The 20,762-nt window shown below is 59.7% G+C and overlaps 2 protein-coding genes across 3 annotated transcripts in view; one reads left to right on the forward strand and one right to left on the reverse strand.

Moving 5' to 3' along the window:
- LOC120394845 (H-2 class II histocompatibility antigen, E-S beta chain-like) overlaps positions 1-20,762 on the reverse strand; it is a 91,098-nt gene that overhangs the window by 11,626 nt on the left and 58,710 nt on the right. Inside the window, exon 3 of the mRNA XM_039519005.1 lies at positions 2,412-2,693. Coding sequence (XP_039374939.1) covers positions 2,412-2,693 — 282 coding nt within the window. The remainder of the gene's footprint in view (positions 1-2,411; positions 2,694-20,762) is intronic.
- Positions 8,383-14,025, forward strand: LOC120394847 (HLA class II histocompatibility antigen, DR alpha chain-like). Of its 2 annotated transcripts, none has more exons than XM_039519009.1 (5): positions 8,383-8,516; positions 9,855-10,116; positions 12,869-13,150; positions 13,358-13,508; positions 13,790-14,025. In XM_039519009.1, exons 1-5 carry the CDS (start codon positions 8,439-8,441, stop codon positions 13,791-13,793), a joined length of 777 nt encoding a protein of 258 aa, XP_039374943.1. In that variant the 5' UTR covers positions 8,383-8,438; the 3' UTR covers positions 13,794-14,025. The 2 variants fall into 2 exon arrangements, with proteins under 2 accessions (XP_039374943.1, XP_039374942.1); XM_039519008.1 differs by having other exon boundaries at positions 8,383-8,520; positions 9,859-10,116; positions 13,790-14,010.

Here is a 20,762-nt window from a genome sequence, read left to right on the forward strand (position 1 = left end):
GCATGGGTCACTTGCTGGAGGATTCTCTGCAGCTTGAGGTCTTCAAACCACAATTTGGGGACTTCAATAACTCAGACATAGGCTAGGGGTTTGTTATAGAAGTGGATGGGTGAGATTCTGTGCCCTGCATTGTGCAGGAGGTCAGACTAGATGATCATAATGGTCCCTTCTGACCTTAAAGTCTATGAGTCTATGAGTCTATAAGAAAATTCCCCCTATAAAAGCAGTGCCCTTTTCCAAATCAGGCCAAACCTTATACTGCTAAAGGCATTGACTCTCTGCTGCAACAGGAAACCATTCGTGCGTGTACTTCCATGTGCAATTTTCCAGTTTGGCCAGTACAAAAACCAGATGGATCATGGCATTTTATCAGGGGGTAGCCGTGTTAGTCTGTAGCCACAAAACAACAAAGAGTCCGGTGGCACCTTAAAGACTAACAGATTCATTTGGGCATAAGCTTTTGTGCATAAAACCCCCCACGTCTTCAGATGCATGTACTGATTATCAAAAATTAAATGAAGTGTCTCCAGCTGTCACAGCTGTTGTTTCCAAAATGCCTAATCTAATTAATCTGTAAATCCCAAAGCAAAATGATTTTCTACCATTGGCACCTGTCGGGTTTGAATATAACGATAAGCTTTAGATAATGAGTTCAGCACTTCTGGAAGAGTGCTCCCAGTGTGGCCATGATCAGCACTTTACCCCGAACCTAAATTCTCACAAGCGTTGAAATGTAAGAAAGACAGCAGCTGTCATAAACAGTTAGTTAAGGGTTAAGGTTTTTTTTCGACCTGTAAAGGGTTAACAAGCAGTACCTGTGGACACCTGACCAGAGGACCAATCAGGGACAAGATAATTTCAAATCCCTGTGGAGGGAAGTTTTTTTTTCTGTTCTTTGTTTTTAGAGAGTCTCTCTTGGGAATTAAGGGAGTCCAGACATCTTAATCAAGTCCTCCCAGGTTTCTGCAATAAATTCTTCTATTCAAGCTAGTGAGTATTAGCAAGGAACTAGTATTCTTATACTTTTATTTCTGTATTTGCAATTCTGTGTTTTGCTATAGAATTTCTTTAATTCTGTACTGTTATTGCTTTTACTGAGAAAGAAAGGAGGGGGGATTCTCTCCAGAGATTGATAAGTTTAGACCCTGGGTATTGTTCTATCTTGGTACTACAGAGACAGTTACTTTCTTTTTATTCTTTAATAAATCTTTTCTGTTAAGGACTTGGTTGATCTTTCCTTGGGTAAATTCTCAGGGAAAGGGGAGGAGGGAGGAGGACGGCATCCCTCTGTAGTTGGATCCCGGTATCTCTCATAGGAAAAGGGAGCGGGGAGGAAGCAGGGGGGGAATGGTTTATTTCTCCTAGGTGTAAGAACTCCATGGATTTGGGGCTCTTGGGATCCCCAAGGATTTTGGGGAAGGACTGTGTCCCAATACACGTACATTATTGGGTGGTGGCAGCTTTTACCAGATCTAAACTAGGATTTTAGTTTAGGGGAGTCAATGCAGGTCCCCATTTTGGAACCCAACAGCTCTAAGTGGGGGTGAGACCTATGACAGCAGCAAATGAGTTCCAGGATATTGAACAGTCAGCACACCCCACCTCAATGCATTGCAGGAGCAACTAACGCAGCACCCTGGATTTCAACTCCGCACATGGAGTATAAAAATGAGGAAGTGAAATTAAAGTTTTAAATAAAATCAAAGTTATCAATAAATACTTTAAAGTGCTCAGAGCAGGAAAATCGAGCTTCCTATGGAAAACTCCAGCAGGAACCGCTCCAGTGTATTGATGGTCAATCCATGAGAGGGCAACAGACTAAAACCATCTCTAGGAGGATGTGACTAGTATGTGGTACTAGGTGTAGGTGTAGGTGTAATTAGTACGTGGTACTTATCTTTAGGGGTTGTATGTGCTGTGACATTTATAACTTTGTTGGTAACCCTAATAAAGCTGCTAAAAGACAGACAGACGCTTGTGTACGTGTTAGGTGGCTATGGTCCCATGTAAAAGCAGCAAAGAATCCTGTGGCACCTTATAGAATAACAGACGTTTTGCAGCATGAGCTTTCGTGGGTGAATACCCACTTCTTCGGATGCAAGTGGGTATTCACCCACGAAAGCTCATGCTGCAAAACGTCTGTTAGTCTATAAGGTGCCACAGGACTCTTTGCTGCTTTTACAGAACCAGACTAACACGGCTCCCCCTCTGATACATGGTCCCATGTGTTCCTACGGGCTCTAGATCCAGAACAAACAGCATTAACGTTGTTGAACTAGAGACTGTAGCCCAGAGCTGAACCCACAGGAACATAATTAACATGAAACAGAATCAAAGGCCACAGCAGACAGCGCTTTGAAGTCTTGCCTTGGGCTGGTATTCGTGGGGGCTGGGTGACCCAGCACTCTTACCCCAGTGCACGGCGAGGGGCCCCCGCAGGCTGACGTGCTCCACCTGGCAGGTGTAGACGTCCCCGCGCCGGGGGCTCATCTCCAGCATCACCAGGATCTGGAAGGTCCAGTCTCCGTTCTGGAGCAGCTCCGTGGACACCACCCCGGCCGTCTGCTCCTGCCCGTTCTTCAGCCACTTGATCTCGATCCCCGAGGGGTAAAACCCCGTCACGGAGCAAACCAGCAGGTCGGGGTGGAGCTGGGACCCCGATTTCGTGGGGGAAACTTTCACCTTAGGCTGAACTGGGGACAGAGAGAGGGGCTGGGAAAGGGTCTGGAGATGGAGGGGGGCTCAGAGAGAACAGGTGCCCCCCCCAGGGAAATATCCCCCCCCAATATGCCCAGCACCTGCCTAAGGCGATGCTCCCCAGGGTGTGTGGTGTCCAATCCCCCCAACCATACACATGGCACCTTTCCAGGACAGGGCATCCAACCCCCCGATACACCTGGCAGCTGCCTGGGGCAGGGCACCCCGGATGTGTGGGTCCCGTTCCCCAGTACATGTCCAGGACAGACAGGGCTCCCCGTGGTGTGTGGGGTCCGATTCCCTGGCCATCCCGTTCCCCTCTCACTGCCCCGGGGTGGGGCTGGTTCTCTCCTGCCCCCCGTTGCCCTGGGCAGGCTCCGGCAGAAAGGGCCCGAGGGGAGTCACGTCCTGTCACCCCCCTGGGGACAGAGCCAGGGACTGTCTGATCCTTGGGGCCCAGGCAGACGGGGTCTCAGCCCAGGGGCTGCTCCCACCCCCCAGCCAGGGGGCACCCTGAGGGGGGAGGGGTGGGGTTGGGGGGTGGGAAGTTCTGCCCCATCATCTGGCCCCCAGAGCCAAGGAAGGGGGTTAGGAGCCGCAGCAGCTGCCGCCTGCCCCAGATTGTCTGGGGGGGGCGCTGGGAGCTGAACCCCTCAGAGGAGTGGGGGGGGGCTGGGAAGGGGGAGGCGTCAGCTACCCCCCAGGGACTGACCCGGGCCTGGGGCTCTGCGCGCTGCAGACAGGGGGCGCCGCAGCCAGACCCGGGACATGATCTTGGCCGGTCCCAGACGCTGGTTCCCTCCCGCACCTGCCGCTGGGTGACCCCGCCCCTGCCCTGCCCCTAACCGTGACCCCACCCCTGCTGTCTGTGCCCTGCCCCCTGCCCGTGACGCCGGAGCAGCAGGGCCCCCCGCCCATCTCCCGCACTCACCCTCCCGCACCTGTCCTGGCCCCACCCCCCTGCACTCACCTCTCCGGTCGATGGTGAAAGGTTTGTTCACCCAGTAGTTGTGCCGGCACTTGTCCACCGCAGCCCGCCTGTCCGCCAGGATCTCGGGCTGGCTGTTCCAATACTCGGCGTCCGGCTGCCCCAGCTCCGTGTCCGCCACATGCACCCCCACGTCGCTGTCGAAGTGCACGTCCTGCCGCCCATTGTAGATGTCCCGGTACAGATACCGGACCCGCTCGGTGCCGTTGGTGAAGTGACACTCGTCCTTCGTCTGGTACAGGAAAGGCGCTGGGGGGGGGGGAGACGGGCTGGGCTCAGGGACCCGCCCCCTGCCCCGGGGTTCGGGTGGTGGGGGGGGCAACCAGAGCCCCGGGACACCCCCGGCACCAACCTGGATCCACTGGGCGCCGACGGGAACCGCAGGAAGGCGGGGGGGGGGGGGGAAATGAAAGAAACATGGGGAGACGGGGGGGAGGGGCAATTTGGGGGCCGGGGGCAAACTCAGCGGGGAGCCCAGGGGGAGGGGAGGGGCAGGAGGCACAGCAGAGAAATGGGGGGCAGGGTGGGGCACACGGTGCGGGGACACTGAGTCACGGGGGGGGCACAGCACAGATGGGGGAGGTGCAGGGGAGCTGGGAGCCAGGCCAGGGGCCCTGACACGGGGCCTGGGGGCCGGTCACTGTGGGGCAGGGGAAGGCCCCAGGGTCTGGCTCTGGAGCAGCCTGTTAATGTGGGTTCACTCCAGGTTCCCCAGGGCAGGGGGTGTAAAAGGGAACAATTCTGTGCATTGTGTCTCACCCCCATGGGAGGGGCCTGGTCCCCATGGCCCCTCCCCTGCCCACCCTGGGATCCCCCCAAACACCACAGGAGCAGCTGGAGCTCATGGAGGAAAGACAGGGACCGACACCCAGCACCTGCCCAGGACAGGACTCCCCGGGGTGCATGGGGTCCAATTCCCCCCCATACATCTGCTGTCTGCATGGATGGGGTCTCGCCAGAGCATATGGGGCTGATCCTCCCTGATATACCCAGCGCCTGCCCAGGACAGGACTCCCCGGGGTGCGTGGGGTCCAATTCCCCTGATACGCCTGGTGGCTGCCTGGCACAGGGCACCCAGGGGTGAGTAGGGTCCGATTCCCCCAATACACTCGTGACCAAGATGCGGCTCCGCAGGGCATGTGGGGTCTGATCCCCTAGATACACCCAGCATCCGCCCAGCATGCGGATCCCTGGGGCACGTGGGGTCGTCCAATCCAAACTGAACCTCACAGATACACCCAGCACCCACCTGGGACATGAGCCGCAGGGTGTGTGGGGTCCGACCCCCCAGATACACCCAGCGCTGCCCAGAACGGGGCTCCCCGGGGCGCTGGGGTCTGACCCCCCCCGATACACCCAGTGTTGCCCAGGACGGGGCTCCCCGGGGCGCTGGGGTCTGACCCCCCCGGATACACCCAGCGCTGCCCAGGACAGGGCTCCCCGGGGCGCTGGGGTCTGACCCCCCCCGATACACCCAGTGTTGCCCAGGACGGGGCTCCCCGGGGCGCTGGGGTCCGACCCCCCAGATACACCCAGCGCTGCCCAGAACGGGGCTCCCTGGAGCCAGGGGCGGCTCTACGGATTCCGCCGCCCCAAGCAGGGTGGCGCGCCGCGCTGCTCGCGCTGCTGGGCGCCGGTCCCACGCCTCCGCGGGACCTCCCGCAGACGTGCATGCAGAGGGACCGCTGGTCCCGCGCCTACGGTGGAGCTTCCGCAGTCATGCCTGCGGGAGGTCCACAGGAGCCGCGGGACCAGCGCACCCGCCGCAGTCATGACTGCGGAAGGTCCGCCGGAGCTGCCTGCCGCCCTCCCCTTAAAATGCCGCCCCACGCGCGCGCTTGGCGCGCTGGGGTCTGGAGCCGGCCCTGACTGGAGCGCTGGGGTTTGACCCCTCCCCCCCCATACACCCAGTGCTGCCCAGCACGGGGCTCCCCGGGGCGCTGGGGTCTCTGCTCACCTGGGGGCTCCGTGCAATGAGCCAGGTGGGTTCTCAGCACCGTCAGTGTCACCAGCAGAGCCCCAGCCCAGCGGCCCCCGGCCCCCAGGATCCGACCTGCCCCCATCGCTGCTCAGGAGGGAGAAACCTGGAAACTCATCGGGTCCCCCCAGACTGAGACCTTCTCTGCCCAGCTCCCAGCACCAGCCCCGGGACGCTGCCCACAGCCCTGGGGATTGGGCCTCCCCAGCCCAGGGGCCAGGCAGCACCGGGGCTGGGTAGCATCATCAGTCGCCAGGCAGAGCCGGCCCCAGCAGGGCTCAGTTCCCTACTTCTCCCTCGCAGGGGGCAGAGCAGGGCCTGGGGTCGGGCTGCAGGACTCGCCAGCGCCTGCCATGGCCCCGGGGCAGCTGGAGAGCGGGGCCGGCCCAGGGACCAGCCCCCACCAGAGCAGGACCCCCAGCAACGGGCCTGGGACCCTCCATCCCCTTCCCCGGTGCCTTGACCCCCTGCTGCCGGATGGGGCAGGCCGGGTGTGTGGGGGAGGTTGCTGGTTTGTCTGGGTACATTTAGTCCCAGGGGAAGGTTTGGGGCTGGCCCCACTGGGAGAAGTTCTGAGCTTCCTCCTCCCCCACCTCCAAGGCCCTGAGACCTGCCACCCCCAGGCACCCCAGAGTGGGGGGTTCAGTCTCCATGGGTCAGGCACAGCTCGGCCTCCCAGCTGTTCCCACCATGGATCACCCTAAGGGGCTTCTCTGGCCCTCAGCGCCACCTCCACACCTGGGACTGTGCCGGAGCAGGGAGCGGGCGGATTTGACCTGGGAATGTTGCAGGGGAGTTACACTGGGGAGGGGAAGGAAGCTCCCTGAGCTGTAACCTGAGCCAGGAGGGGGTGGGGAGAAGTGACACCTTCTGCCCGGGGGACTGAACAAAGGGAGGAGGAGCTGGGGGGAGAAAGCGGCTGGAGGAACTTTTTTAGTTTCGGGGCTTGGCTACACTGGCGCTTCACAGCCCTGCAACTGTCTCGCTCAGGGGTGTGAAAAAACACCCCAATCCTCTCGGGGAGGTGGAGGACCTGCAGCGCTGGGAGAGCTCTCTCCCAATGCTGGCGCCGCTTTGAAGTTGTAAGTGTAGCCATACCCTCAGTTTGGGCTGGATGGTGCAACGCAGGGAACGCCAAGCTGGGGTCTAAGCTCCCTGAACCCCCAGAAGGACTTGATTGAGGGGTCCTGGTTGTGCCTACAAGCGCCGCTTGGGACTGTGTTCCTGTCGGCTAATAAATCTTCTGTATTACTGGCTGGATGACAGTCACGGTGAATCGCAGGAAGTGGGGGGTGCAGGGCCCTGACTCCCCCACACTCCGTGACAGGGACAAACTCCCCCTGGCGGTGCTGCTGCATCTGCACTGCTCTGGGCCCCGCTGTGCACACAGTCTGCGGGAACAGGCGTCTGGGTGGGAATTTGCAGTACTGCCAACCCCAAATGCTCCAAAATTATGAGATTGGCTGTAAAATCCTGGGTTTATGTAACAATACCAGCTGTGAGGTTGTCACGGAGTGTGGGGGGGTCAGGGCCCTGCTCCCCCCACTTCCTGCGACTCACCGCGACTCTCAGGCAGCCAGGGACACAGAAGGTTTATTAGCCGACAGGACGCAGCCCCCAGCAGAGCTTTCAGGTACAGACAACAGGACCCCTCAGCCGGGTCCATCTTGGGGGGTGGGGAGCCCAGACCCCGGTGCTGGGCCTCCCCCCATCTCCCCAGCCAGCTCCAAACTGACTCACCCTCCAGCCCCACCTCCGGCCTTGGTCCCTTTCCCGGGCCAGGAGGCACCTGGTCTCTCTGTCCCCAACCCCTTCCGTTGGCCCCTTGCCGGGGAGGGGCCCAGGCCAGCAGTGGCCAGGAGACAGAGTGTCCGTCAGTCCCTGTGCAGACACCATCACACCTGCCCTCTAGGGCTCTGCAACAATCACACACCCCTAGACACTCGAGAAATGCAAAGGGGACACTGAGGCACCCACACAGCACTCAGAGAAAACATTAAGAACAGTCCCACGTCGTCACAGAGGTTCTGTTTATTTGCCTTCTGCTCTTCGAGCCATCAGGGTACCTGGGGGGCAGAGGTGTTACACCCCCTCCCCCAGCACACACTGTATGGGTCAGAGCTATGATCCATGGGTGTAATTTGATGGAGCAGGGGGGCCATTGTCCCCCCCCAACTGCAAATATTGGACAGGCACAGAATTCCCCCCCCCCTCCCCATGCATGGCCCCGTTGGCCTGACTGGAGCTGTGCTCCCAAATCTGGAAGTCAAACAACACCTATGGTGTGACCCCCCCCAAAAAACCTCATGAGTCAGGCTCACCAAAAATCCTGCAACGATGTACAAATACCAGCTGTGTCTTGAGCCCTTGGGGCGCCCAGGGGTCCCACTCTGAAGCTCTCCCCTCAGCCCCGAGGGCTGGACACTCCCTTTGTCTCTAAGAACGAGGCTGGGATCCTCCCAGACCCACATGACTCCCGGAGCTGGGGCTTTAGGAAAACACAAGAATGATCCTGACTCGTGACACAATCCTGCGAGCCAGGAGCACTGAATTTCTCCATCTCCCCTCTCGGGGAGGCTCGGCGCTGCTGCTCTGCCCGGTAACAGCCTGGTCGGTGCAGGGATTTCTGCCATTGGGTGCGGGCCCCTGGGCCGGGCTCCCCTGGCCAATGCCGGGCACTGCTCCCCAGCCTTGCCCCCCCTGGGTGTGACATGTGCCCCCCTCGGCCCCCTAGTGCTGCCGGCCCCGCGCCCAGCCCAGTGCCGGGGAGAGGAGATGGGCGCAGGACGGGGCGTCCCCATGGCCCAGCTGGCCCTGCTCACCCTGCTGGCCCTGCCGGGCACCGGGGCGGTGAGAGGTATGGGTGGGGCGGGGGTGGGGGCTGGGACACCCCCATAGCACCCGGCTCCCCCCCAGAGAGGGGACAAGGGGGGGGGGCTGATGGGGTGAGCCAGATTTGGGGGGAGCTGCAGGGAGGAGGGTCTCATCCAATAGCAGGCAGGGGATGGGGTGGACGGGGCAGGAAGGGGGGGCTGATCTGGATGGGGTGGAGGGAGGTGGGTCTCACCCCCCTGGCAGGGTGGGGGAGGGGAGGCTGGCACGGGGGCAGCAGAGGGATCGCGGGGAAGTCGCTGTGGTTTGGGTACGACACAGCCCTGCCCTAGGGGTGCAGCCCCCTTCCCCACAGGGACTCGGGGGCTGATCCCCCCAGGGGGGCGCCAGGCACAGGGGGGGTGGGGGAACGTTCCCCAAAGAGCCGCGCCAGGGCCAGACCCTGCTGAGCAGTGAGTGCGTCTGTGCAGAGCAGGGAGCCCCTGGCCCCGCTCCCAGGCCTGGCCCCATTGTCCCCCATCCCCCCAGGGCTCAGACCCACAGGGCGAGGGGGGAGGGCTCTGTGGGGCCGACTCTCTCCTCAAATAGTGGTGGCGGGTTCCCTCCTTTGCAGTCGCTCGGTGAGATCCTGCCGGGCGAGCTGGGGTCAGCGAACGACTCCCTAGGATGCAGGTGCCCAACTCCCTTGGGCCCTGGGGAGTCCCAGCCTCAGCCCGGAGCCAGACCCGTCCCCATCCCAGAGTGTGTCTGACCCCCCCAGCGCAGCTTTAATGTCTCTGGCTGGGGAGTTCCCGGGTCTCCCAGTGACCGGCCCTGGGGGGTGAGTGTCGAGGGCCAGGGACTGAAATCGCCTCGAGAACCAGGTCCTGGCGACCCCGGGACACGGATCCAGCCCCACACACAGACGGGAGAATGAAATGTCCTGCAGCTGCAGCCCCCAGCTCCCCCCAGGAGCCGCTTTGGCTGGGTCACGTCCCCACTTGCCAGCAGAGCTGGGTTTGCTCTGGTCACTGCTCGGCTGGGAGACGTGACTGGAAACCAGGGATCTGAGCAGGGGTCAGCAGGGGGGTCTCTGCTCTCTCAGCCCTTGCACCAGGGCAGCCGTAGGGGGCCTGTGCTGGGGGGAGGGGCAGGGGCAGGGGCACTCTCCCCTGGCAGTCAGTGCTGGCCCCATGGCCTCACCGCGGTGCTGGGGGGCACCCTGCTCCATGCACCTGCCTTCCCCCGACACCGGGGAGCCCTAGTGCAAATGTCACAGCCCAGGAGCTGGGGGCTGCACTGCTGGGGAAGCACTGAGATCCCCTCCCCCAGGGTGAGGAGCAGCCCCCCCGGGGGGCCGGTACTGACCCCCGTCTCCCCGCAGCGGAGAACATGCTCTCCCAGGTGGCCTTCTACCAGCGCACGGACCCGGCCCAGCGGGAGGCCGGGGAGTTCATGTTCGAGTTCGACCAGGACGAGATCTTCCACGTGGACCTGGAGAGGAAGGAGACCGTCTGGCGCCTGCCCGACTTCGGCACGTTCACCAGCTTCGAGGCGCAGGGCGCCCTGGGGAACATGGCCGTGCTGAAGAAGAACATGGAGATCATGATCCAGAGGTCCAATCGCACGCGGGCCCAGACCGGTACGGCACAGGGGTGTGGGGGCACCTTCCCCGCCAGGGGCCTGACCTGTCCCCCCACCTTCCCCGCCAGGGGCCTGAGCCCTCCCCCCACCTCCATAGAATATCAGGGTTGGAAGCAACCTCAGGAGGTCATCGAATCCAACCCCCTGCTCAAAGCTGGACTCTCTCCAATTTGTCCACATCCCTTTTGTATTGGGGGGGGCCCAAAACTGGACACAGTACTGCAGATGAGGCCTCACCAGGTCGATTAGAGGGAAGTAATCACATCCCTCGATCTGCTGGCAATGCCCCTACTAATGCAGTCCAAAATGCCATTAGCCTTCTTGGCAACAAGGGCCACTGCTGACTCATATCCAGCTTTTCGTCCACTGTAACCCCCAGGTCCTTTTCTGCAGAACTGCTGCCCAGCCACTCGGTCCCCAGTCTGTAGCAGTGCATGGGATTCTTCCGTCCTCATTGCAGGACTCTGCACTTGTCCTTGTTGAACCTCATCAGGTTTCTTTTGGCCCAATCCTCCAATTTGTCTAGGTCCCTCTGTTACTGTATCCTATCCCTACCGTCCAGCATATCTACCTCTCCTCCAAGTTTAGTGTCATCTGCAAACTTGCTGAGAGTGCAGTCCAGGGTGAAGATATTGAACAAAACCGGCCCCAGGACCGACCCTTGGGGCACTCCGCTTGAAACCGGCTGCCAACTAGACATGGAGCCATTGATGACTACCCGTTGAGCCCGACGATCTAGCCAGCTTTCTATCCACCTTACCGTCCATTCATCCAGCCCAGACTTCTGTAACTTGCTGGCAAGAATACTGTGGGAGATCGTATTAAAAGCAGAATAGCAGAAGGCAGATATACTGGCCACTGGATTAACAGTTTTCTGTTCCCTGACTGACCAGAGCAGGGGCTGCTCCAGGCTAATGAGAACACCTGACTCTAATTAACCTGTAACAAGTCAGGTGAGGCCATTAAGCTAATGTGACCACCTGACTCTAATTAAGGCCCTGCTGGTACTATAAAAAGGGCTCACTCCAGTCAGGCAGGGGAGTCAGGGAGCCAGAGGAGAGGAAGTGCGGCTGAAGGGCTGGTTACTGAAGACACCCTCAAACCATCGTTAAAGGAGCCCTAAGGTAAGGGTGAAGAATGGAGAAGCAGGAGAGCTGTGGGGAAGTGGCCCAGGGAAATGTAGCAACTCTGGCAGTGAAAGGATGGCTGCCAACAACTGTTACCATTAGGGTCCCTGGGCCGGAACCCGGAGTAGAGGGTGGGCCCGGGTTCCCCCCAACCCACCACTACAGGAACAGCTCCTGGGAGGGGAAGTCAGGTCCCTGTCAGGACAGGAGGCTGAACAGAGAGTGTGGGAGTTCTCTCACCAACCTCCTTGCAGCCTATGATGAAAAGGGCTCAGCAGACTGTAACCCTGGCCCCAGAGAGAAAAGGGCTACGGGGAGGGTCACAGTGAGCCACTGAGGCTGGCATAGACCACCTAGAAACGCGGGACCCACGGGGACAAGGTCAGAGCTCTGCCACACTATAGAAACCCTTCTTGTTACCCTTCATATCCCTTGCTAGCTGCAACTCCAATTGTGCCTTGGCCTTCCTGATTACACCCCTGCATGGTCCAGCAATATGTTTATACTCCTCCCTAGTCATCTGTCCAAATTTCCACTTCTTGTAAGCTTCCTTTTTGTGTTTAAGCTCACTGAAGATTTCTCTGTTAAGCCAGGCGGGTCGCCTGCCATATTTGCTATTCTTTCTGCACATCGGGATGGTTTGTTCCTGGAACCTCAATAAGGATTCTTTAAAATACAGCCAGCTCTCCTGGACTCCTTTCCCCCTCATGTTATTCTCCCAGCGGATCCTGCCCCCCAGTTCCCTGAAGGAGTCAGTCTGCTTTTCTGAAGTCCAGGGTCTGTATCAGGGCCGCCCAGAGGATTCCTCGCTGCCGAATTACCGCCGAAGATCCAGCTGCACTTCGGCGGCGGGTCCCGCTGCGGCGGTAATTCGCCGGCGGGGTCCTTCCACCCTGGACAAGACTTGTTTGCTGACATCACAAGTCCATAGCAAACATCTCCCCTTGAGATCTCTACCAAAGCAGACTTGCATTTCACAGCTCAGTTCATTTCCAGATCTTCCTAACCAGGCTCTAAAGTTCGGCCCTGGGTCAGGTCAGTCTGGGAGGTAATTAACTCTTTCTGGCCCTGTCACTTGTCAATGAGATGTTATATTACACTCGTAATGTCCCAGCTCCTCTCTCAGCCCCTGCAGGGCTCCGGGGGCCAGTCAGCCAGGCCAGGGCTCTGCAGGGCAGGGGGCCTGGGCAGTTCTCACCCTCCAGGCTGGGGGCCCAGGGCAGCTCCTTTGCCGAGGGCTGTTTGTGGCCCCTGCCCAGCGCCAGGCCCTGCCCCTGAGGGATTCTCTCCCCTGCCCCTTGTGCCCCGTGAGCCGTCAGGGCAGGGAGCTGGGACGGCCCCGGTGACACCCCCACAGTCCTGGGGAGAGACCCTGAGCTGGAGCCTGAGCACCAGGTACTGGCTGGCTCAGGGGGTGGGGAATGAGACATGGGGCCTTTCCCCTCTAGGGGGCGCTGGCTCCGATCTGGCTCCAGGGCAGGGACTGGCTGGCTCAGGGGGGGGTGGGAAATGGGGCAGAGGCCTGTCCCCTCTAGGGGGCGCTGGCTCTGATCCAGCCCCCAGGGCAGGGACTGGCTGGCTCAGGGGGCAGGGAATGGGACCCACTGATCCCTGTCTCCCCAGTGCCCCCTGAGGTGACCGTGTTCCCCGAAGACCCCGTGGAGCTGGGGGAGCCCAACGTCCTGATCTGCTTCGTGGACAAGTTCTCCCCACCGGTGCTCAGCGTCACGTGGCTGAAGAACGGGCAGGAGGTGACCGAGGGCGTCTCCGAGACCGACTTCTACCCCCGCCAGGACAACTCCTTCCGCAAGTTCTCCTACCTGCCCTTCCTCCCCAGCCAGGGCGACTTCTACGACTGCCGGGTGGAGCACTGGGGGCTGGCCGAGCCCTTCACGAAGCACTGGGGTGAGGCCGGGGCGCCCGGGGACCCTGCTGGGCACAGGGCTGGGAGCCAGGACTCCTGGGTTCTCTCCCCGGCTCTGGGAGGGGAGTGGGGGCTGGTGGTTAGAGCAGGGGGGCTGGGAGCCAGGACTCCTGGGTTCTATCCCAAGTCTGGGAGGGAGGGGCAGGAACAGCCCCCCTCACTCCATTGGCCTGTCCCCCTCTCTCCAGAAGCCCAGGTGCCCACCCCCGTCCCCGAGACCACAGAGACCCTGGTGTGCGCCCTGGGCCTGGCCGTGGGCATCGTCGGCATCATCGCGGGCACCATCCTCATCATCAAGGGGATGAAGATGAACGCCACCCGCAACCCGCGGGGCCCCTTGTGAGTAGCCGCTGCCTGGGGAGGCACCCGCTGCACCCGCAGCCCCTGGGCCCACCCAGCACCCACTGGGGAGACCCCCCCAATCCCTGTGCCCCCCCAGCCAGCCACAGCCCCTCCCCCACCCAGCACCCCCTGGGAAACCCCCCCACCCTCTGTGCCCCCCCAGCCACCTCCCCTTTTTGAATGGGAGTCTCCTTGGGATGCTGGGGAGTGGCCCCAATCCCTGCCAGTCTCACATTGGGGCCCAGGGCTTCTGGTAACTGACTGTCTTTGCCTTTCAGATAAATGCAGGGAGGAGCCCGGGCCCCCGAATCTGCCTGGTGCCTTTGTGGGACCCACTTGCGCACCCCCCCTCGCTGCCCCCAGCGTCCCTGCTCCGTGCCCGTTTGTGCGAGCTGCTGTACCCGGGCAGGACCCCCCAGCCCCATAACCCCCAACCCGCTAGTTCAGGGGGGGCCAACCTGAGCCTGAGAAGGAGCCAGAATTTACCAATGGACATTGCCAAAGAGCCACAGTAACACGTCAGCAGCCCCCCCATCTGCTCTCCCTCTGCCCCGCTCCCAGCGTCTCCCACCCATCAGCGCCTCCCCCTCCCTCCCTGGACCTCCCGCTCAGCTGTTTGTGGCGGTGGCTCTGTGGGGGAGGAGCGAGAGCACGGTAGGCTCAGGGGAGGGGGTGGGAAGGGGTGGAGTGGGGGCAGGGCCGGTGGCAGAGCCAGGGGTTGAGCAGTGAGCACCCCCGACACACTGGAAAGGTGGCACCTGTAGCTCCAGCCCCAGAGTCGGTGTCTATACAAGGAGCCTCATATTAACTTCTGAAGAGCCGCATGTGGCTCCGGAGCCACCCTGGGCTAGAGACTCACCGGGGAGCCGGCCCATCGGACTTCCCTCCCTCACCCCCTGCTGGGCTTGGGGGGGCGCCTATCCCAGGAGGGGGCTGCTGCCCCATGGGGCTGGGAATGGGGGTTGCCCCTCAGGGGCAGCAGGACCCACAGGGCTGATCCAAACCCCACTGCCGTCATGGGGAAGGTTTCTCTCGACTCTAGTGGGCGCTGGATTGGGCCCCTAGCCCAGCCCCTATTGGCCAGAGGCTGCTGTCAGTCACCCCAGGTAACGCCCCTCCAGCCATTACCCAGAAGGCTTTGGGCCAGATTCGGCCATTCCCGGTCAATGGGGTCCCTGTGGGGCAGGATCGGTCCCATGGCTGGGGGTGGGGCAGCCCCAGCACCCGGCTAACGGCCCCATCGCACCCGTGTGCGGCTCCCCCGGGGTCCTGCCCTGCTGAGCCCAGCGCCCAGCGCGGGGTCCGTGTGGGACGGGCCCAGTCCCTGTACAGCCCCCGCCCTGTGCCCCGTGTGTGTCACAGCCCTGCGCCCCCCATCGCTCTGCAGTTTTGCCAACAGCAATAAAATGGGTTTGGGACGTTTCTGAGGGTTTGAGCGTGATTTAAAATCTGGTCAGTCTGGGCCATGCCCGCGGCAGCCTGTGTTATCCCAGCCCAGCCCCCGTCTGTCCAGGGCACCGGGTTACACTGGGAGTTAAGGGAGTTTGGTAGGAGGGGTAAGGAAGGAGCCAGGATTCCTGGGTTCTCTCCCAGCTCTGGGTCGGGAGTGGGGTCTAGTGGGGGAGAACTGGGGGTCAGGCTTCTGGGGTTCCCATTGCTGACACTGACTTGCTGCAAGTGGTGACACACCCTTTGCCTCAGTTTCCCCTTGTGTGAAATGTGGCCAGTCTCCTGCTGGGTCGGTGGTGGTGTTGGGGACTTTAACCCCGACAGCGAAATTCGTTGTGTGATCACAGAGAGACAGGCAACACCAGCAAGGTCCGATCAAAAGCCCTTTATTGACAAGTGCACGCATCAACAAAGGGCAGCTCGTCTCCAGTGAGAACCAGCAGCACTTTACAGCTTAGCATTAGCCTATACAGACAGTTTTATTACATCATACATCACTCACTTGAGCAAAACCCACCCCCCTTTGTTTAACAACTTAAAACTAGACACTTTTAATATACACACATGCCTAGACTTTATGTCTACAACTTTAGATTATTAATTATATCTTAACAACACCCAAAAGTTAGAAATACAGGGGAGTTTTAAACAAACCTATAATTCAACCAGAGAGTTAGAATCTGAACCGTGGGATGCTAGAGTTTCTTATCAGTTCTTCAAACACTGTCCTTAGCACAGCTAATGGTATGCCAGAAATGCAATCCCTGGCTTATCTCAGGCTTATCTCACGTTTTCCAGGGCTCTGTAAAACAATGCTGCTTCTCAGTACTTTTCCACTCTGGGATTACCCAGAAACCTCTGTTAGCCTGACTTCAGTCAGGTTGGCATAACTGGTTTTGTGCTACATCTTTATTCAGGCCTAACAGTGGGAGCTCTGGGGCTGAGGGATGGTCCATGGAGCGCTCTGAGCTCGTCCCATGGCCGGGAGCCCAGGAGCAGGGCAGGGCTCGTGGGCCAGGCTCCCCAGGACTGAACCCCGCAGGGCGAGTGGCTGCAGAGAGACGCTGGCCTGGCTGGGGGCTGCGGTGACGTCCCCCAGGCTGGGGTCGCTGTGACACGAAGGGCAGATCCCCCTCCCTCCCCGAAACATGGCATTGAGCCCCCAACCCAGCGGTTCCTCACACCCCTTCACTAGCTCGTGCTGGGAGACCCCTGAGATGGGTCCCCCTCATGGTGCCACTTGGAAGTGGGGCACCACTGAGCACACCTGACTCACCAGCCTGGGTTCCCTTTACCCCACACTGCTCTGCAGCCTGCCAAGACCCCCCCCCGCCCCGCTGCTTCAGCCTGCGGGTCACCAGCACACCCAGGTGGGGACACACCCAGCTGCAGCTTCGCACACAGGCTGAGATCAGCGCGGCAGGGGAAGGCCCAGCTAGGGACCTGCCCCGTACTCAGGTGCACCCCCCTCTAGAGGGCAAACCCAGAATTACACCGTCCGGCGCTGCACAGAGATCGGTGCAGCGCCAGCTCGTGAAATCTGCCCCCCCTCCCGCAGTGTGGAGAGGAATATGCACAGCTTCCTCCCCCCCTTCTGATTTTCACATGAAGTTCCCAAACATAGCCCCTCCGCCTGTGAGTTATTCCTAACAGACGCTTGGGGTTGTTCAAACTGATCCGCTGGAGCCACCAGTGCAGCGAGTTTTCACCTTTTTATCCCACAAACACTGTTTTACATCATCATCATCACACTCAGGAAATGCCCCAGAGCGACAGGATCACCCATTTCTGCAGAGCTTGTAACCCTCCCCCCCGTACCCCCTTCTCCATCACATCTCTCAGCTGCTGCCGCAGGCCACATTGCTCACTCCAGCCGCTCGCTTTAGGCTTCTGAATTCTACTCTGGATGCTTCAAGTGTGAGAGTGTTTTAAAACCATTCCCTTGAATTCACCAGAACCTGCAGCATCACCAATAACCATCTTATTGAATCTGTCCAGAGGTCTCCCAGACACCTTCGCAACCAACGTGGGCATCGTTTGAGCTTCAGGGATGGCATGGAGCTCACACAGCCGCTCAGAGGTGATGAAATATTCAGCCACGACCCTGTCGCTGTAGGCAGGACACAACCGCTTCCACTGGTGGATTTTTGGAGTGGTGGGACCGCCCTGGGGTGTGTGGGGGTTGCTGGTTCCATCTCTCTATCAAGTCCAGTTCATGCTTCCTCTCTCCTTCCTTCTCCTCCACGGCGAGCTTCTGGGCCTCGGTTTCCTTATCAGCCTCTATCGGTCTCAGTTCCAGGGCGCTCTGGGGCGTGGCCTCTTCTCCGGCATCTCTGCTTGTGTGGTTCTTCGCTCTGCCGTGTCTCGCGCATCGATCTCCAGCTGCTCTAATTCCATGTGCAGGGCGGGGCAGGGAGCTGCAGGCAGCGGCTGAGCCCCAGGCAGAGCGAACAGCAGGAGTCTGTCACAGACACAGACACAGCCGGGGGAAGGGGGGGAAGACACATGTGGGGGAGCAGCGATGGGCACCCTGGGGCTGGCATTAAATACACCGTACAGAGGGGGCTTCCTGGAGGGGACCATAGCAACACCCCTCCCCACAGAGCAGACATGGGCTGCAGCTGGCTCCATCCATCACTCCCACCCCCACAGAGACCCACACAACCCTCTGCCCCCCGAGAAACCTCCACCGGCCCCTGTGCCCTGTCACCCCTCTCCAGAGAGCCCCCCCTTTGTGCCTCCAGAGGCAGCTCCTCTCCTCCCTGCTCCCTACACTCTCCCCCTTTGCCTTCCCCCTCCCTCCAGCCCATTGGACCCCGTGGCCAGTGGGAGCTGCACCCGAGGCAGGCGCCTGCTTGCAGGCTCAGACCTGCCTGGTGCCTCCACAGTGTGGAGAGGGGGAGCCACGGGTGAGCAAGCCCCAGTCATCAGCATCACAGGCCCAACAAGTCTCTGTTTGGGGATTTAATGTCACTGAGGTAAGTAATCCAAGCTACTCTTCCTTTCCAGACAGCTGGTGGCTTTTCCAGTAAGAAAACGTACCATTTCTTTGCAAAGAACTCCATTTATTGTTTATTACTTGTGAAGTACATGTTCTGGTTGTTCCTTTATTTTGTTAACTCAGTTTCAGAGGCAATTTTAAAAGTCATTTGAATTGTACCTGGTTTTTTCCATTGGTCCAAAATGACATGGAAGAGGTGCAGGTTTTTATTTCTGTGGGCGAAACCACCCTGTGTGGAAATGTGTCAGAGCTAGAAAACTCTGCAAGGGTAGGGGTCCCTTCAGGACATTGTCCTCAAGCCATTCATTCCTCTGGGCATCCCACTCTATCGTTCCTCCTGCAGTGACAATGATCAGTGTCTCCACCCACCGGGGAGATTGTTTTTTCTAAAAGCAGTTCTTTTATTTTATTTTATTTTAAGAATTTAGAGGCAACACACAAGACAATGGAAATAAGCAGTTACTTCCACGTAGTTGCTGGCTTCATGTTGCTGACTTTCTTCTCCTCAGACGATAAAGTTTACGAATTGGGAGGTTTTGCTCTGGTTCTGGCACTGGAATGAGATTCTTTCGGAAGGCTCCCTGTTCGGCTGTGGTAGAAACGGGACCTTTCTTTGTAGGTGTCTCTTCCTTGTGGGTAGGCTTACTTTCAAACCAGCGTTTTCTTCCTACATCCAACACATATTTCACACTTTCACTGGACTGAGTGCCTTCTACTGTCCCATTGCTGGTCTCCTCTGCCATTTGTCTTTCACTAGTAGTTCCAGGGTTGTCATAGTTTTTACTGTAGTTTCTAAATGGAATATTAAGTCCTGTAGTCTACTTATAACATCTTCTTGTTGCTCCACAATGTGCATTAGCTCTTGAATCTGTTTATTCCGTGTCGTCATTTTCTCAGTAGCTTCTTCTGTCGAGCAGATTCACTTAATCACTTGCATTTCAAGCTCTTCAGTTCCCTGTGTCAGCTCTTCTTTGGGTTTAGTTAGCTCAACAGTAACTTTCCCCAGTTTTTGTTCAAGCCAAGCAATAGCTTCCTGTGGGTCTTCTAGGGATCCTGTGAGCTCCTCCTGCCTGCTTCTTACTATCAGTGACATCTGTCACGGAGTGTAGGGGGATCAGGTCCTGCACCCCCGGACTCCCTGCCGATTCATCAGGATTCTCAGCCAGCCAGTAAAGCAGAAGGTTTATTTAGACGACAGAAGCACAGTCCAACATAGGTTTTGCAGGCACAGACAACAGGATCCCCCCGGTTAGGTCCATTTTGGGGGCCTTACAGCCCCCCTCGGGGATCAGAGCCCTTCCTCCCTGCTCCCCTGTTTCCCCAGCCAACAACAGTCTGCCCCACCCCCTCCGGCCCCTCCTCTCTCCTCCGCTTCCTTCCCGGGCCAGGAGGTCACCTGACCCCTTTGTCTCCCACACCTTGAGATGCACCTTTGCAGGCAGGGCCCGGCCATCAGTTGCTAGGAGACAGAGTGTCAGGCATTTGTGCTGCTGGAACTTAGTTTCTGTACCCAGCCCCCAGTAAGACCAGTTCCACTTCGTCACACCTCTCCGCCCTTCGAGACCGAACTGAGCGGGGTCACTCCAGCCAGTGACCTGGGGAAGTTCGAACCCACCCAGGGTCCCCCCCGTTCTGGGGGAAGAGTTACCCCAGGCCATTCCAGTTTCCTGCCCCCAGGGGGGAAGCCTTATGCCGCCCGCGCCCTTTCCCCACCCCAATACCCCTGGGGTGCACGCGGCCCGGGGCCTTCTCCCCACGTTCCAGTCTGGGGGGCTGTGATTCGGGCTCTCTCGGTTCAGAGCCCCCCTCTTGACCCTGGCCCCCCTCTGGACAGGCTCCTCGGGGCGGGGCGAGGGTCTTACAGCCATCTCCCCCCTGTCCCGGGCCTTCCTCCCCCTCTGGCAGACGTCACAGGAGCGGCAGTGCTGCCGGACATGGGCAAAGACCCCAGGCCAGTAATAGTTCTGTAGCAGCCTCTGCTGGGTACGCCAGGCTCCCGGGTGCCCTGAGGGGGGAATGTCATGGGCCTGGCACAGCAGCTGGTGGCGATACTCCTGGGGTACCACCAGCTGCCTCCTGATCCCCCCTGACTCCATCTTCCCTGGGGGAGCCCATTCTCGGTACAGGAACCCCTTCTCCCACAGGAACCTTTTCCGGCCACCTCGTCCCATGGTCTGTCCCCCCCCGAGGCTGGCCAGGTCCCTATCCTCCACAAGGAGGGGTCTTCCCGCACCGCGGCCTGCTACTCAGCCGCTGGGGCAGGGGCGGGGATCTGCTCTCTCTCACCGGCTGGGTCTGGGGCCACAGCCTCTCTGAGCCCTGTCCCTGGGCGTTTCCTCCCCACCAGGTCAGGGTCCGGTGCCCCGGGAAGAGTGCCTTCCCCGGTGTCAGGGTGCAGAGCCCTGCGCCGACTCTGACTATGGTTCACGGCCAGGGCACCCCGGGTGTTACTGGGCCAGTCCTCGAGATCCCCCCCCATTAACACCTCCGTGGGCAAATGTGGGTGCACCCCCACGTCCTTGGGGCCCTCCTTGTCCCCCCACTTTAGGTGTACCCTCGCCACAGGCACCCTGAATGGGGTTCCGATCACACCCCTCAGGGTCAGGTAGGTGTTGGGCACCATCTGATCTGGGTCCACCACCTCGGGCCGGGCCAGCGTCACCTCTGTGCCCGTGTCCCAGTACCCAGTGGCCTCCCTCCCGTCTACCTCCAGGGGAACAAGGCACTCACTCCGGAGGGGCAGCCCTGTGCCCACCCTGTAAACCCAAAACTCAGGGCGGGGAGCATCCAGCCCCTTGGAG

This window comes from Mauremys reevesii, unplaced genomic scaffold (assembly GCF_016161935.1).
Source record: "Mauremys reevesii isolate NIE-2019 unplaced genomic scaffold, ASM1616193v1 Contig8, whole genome shotgun sequence".
Taxonomy (NCBI): domain Eukaryota; kingdom Metazoa; phylum Chordata; order Testudines; family Geoemydidae; genus Mauremys; species Mauremys reevesii.

Bases quoted from the DNA above. Each gene is read 5' to 3' on its own strand.
- LOC120394847 (XM_039519009.1), top strand. From the start codon at position 8,439: ATGGGCGCAGGACGGGGCGTCCCCATGGCCCAGCTGGCCCTGCTCACC. The intron at 10,117-12,868 runs GTACGGCACAGG...CTGTCTCCCCAG, and splicing joins TCGCACGCGGGCCCAGACCG to TGCCCCCTGAGGTGACCGTG. The intron at 13,151-13,357 runs GTGAGGCCGGGG...CCCTCTCTCCAG, and splicing joins GCCCTTCACGAAGCACTGGG to AAGCCCAGGTGCCCACCCCC.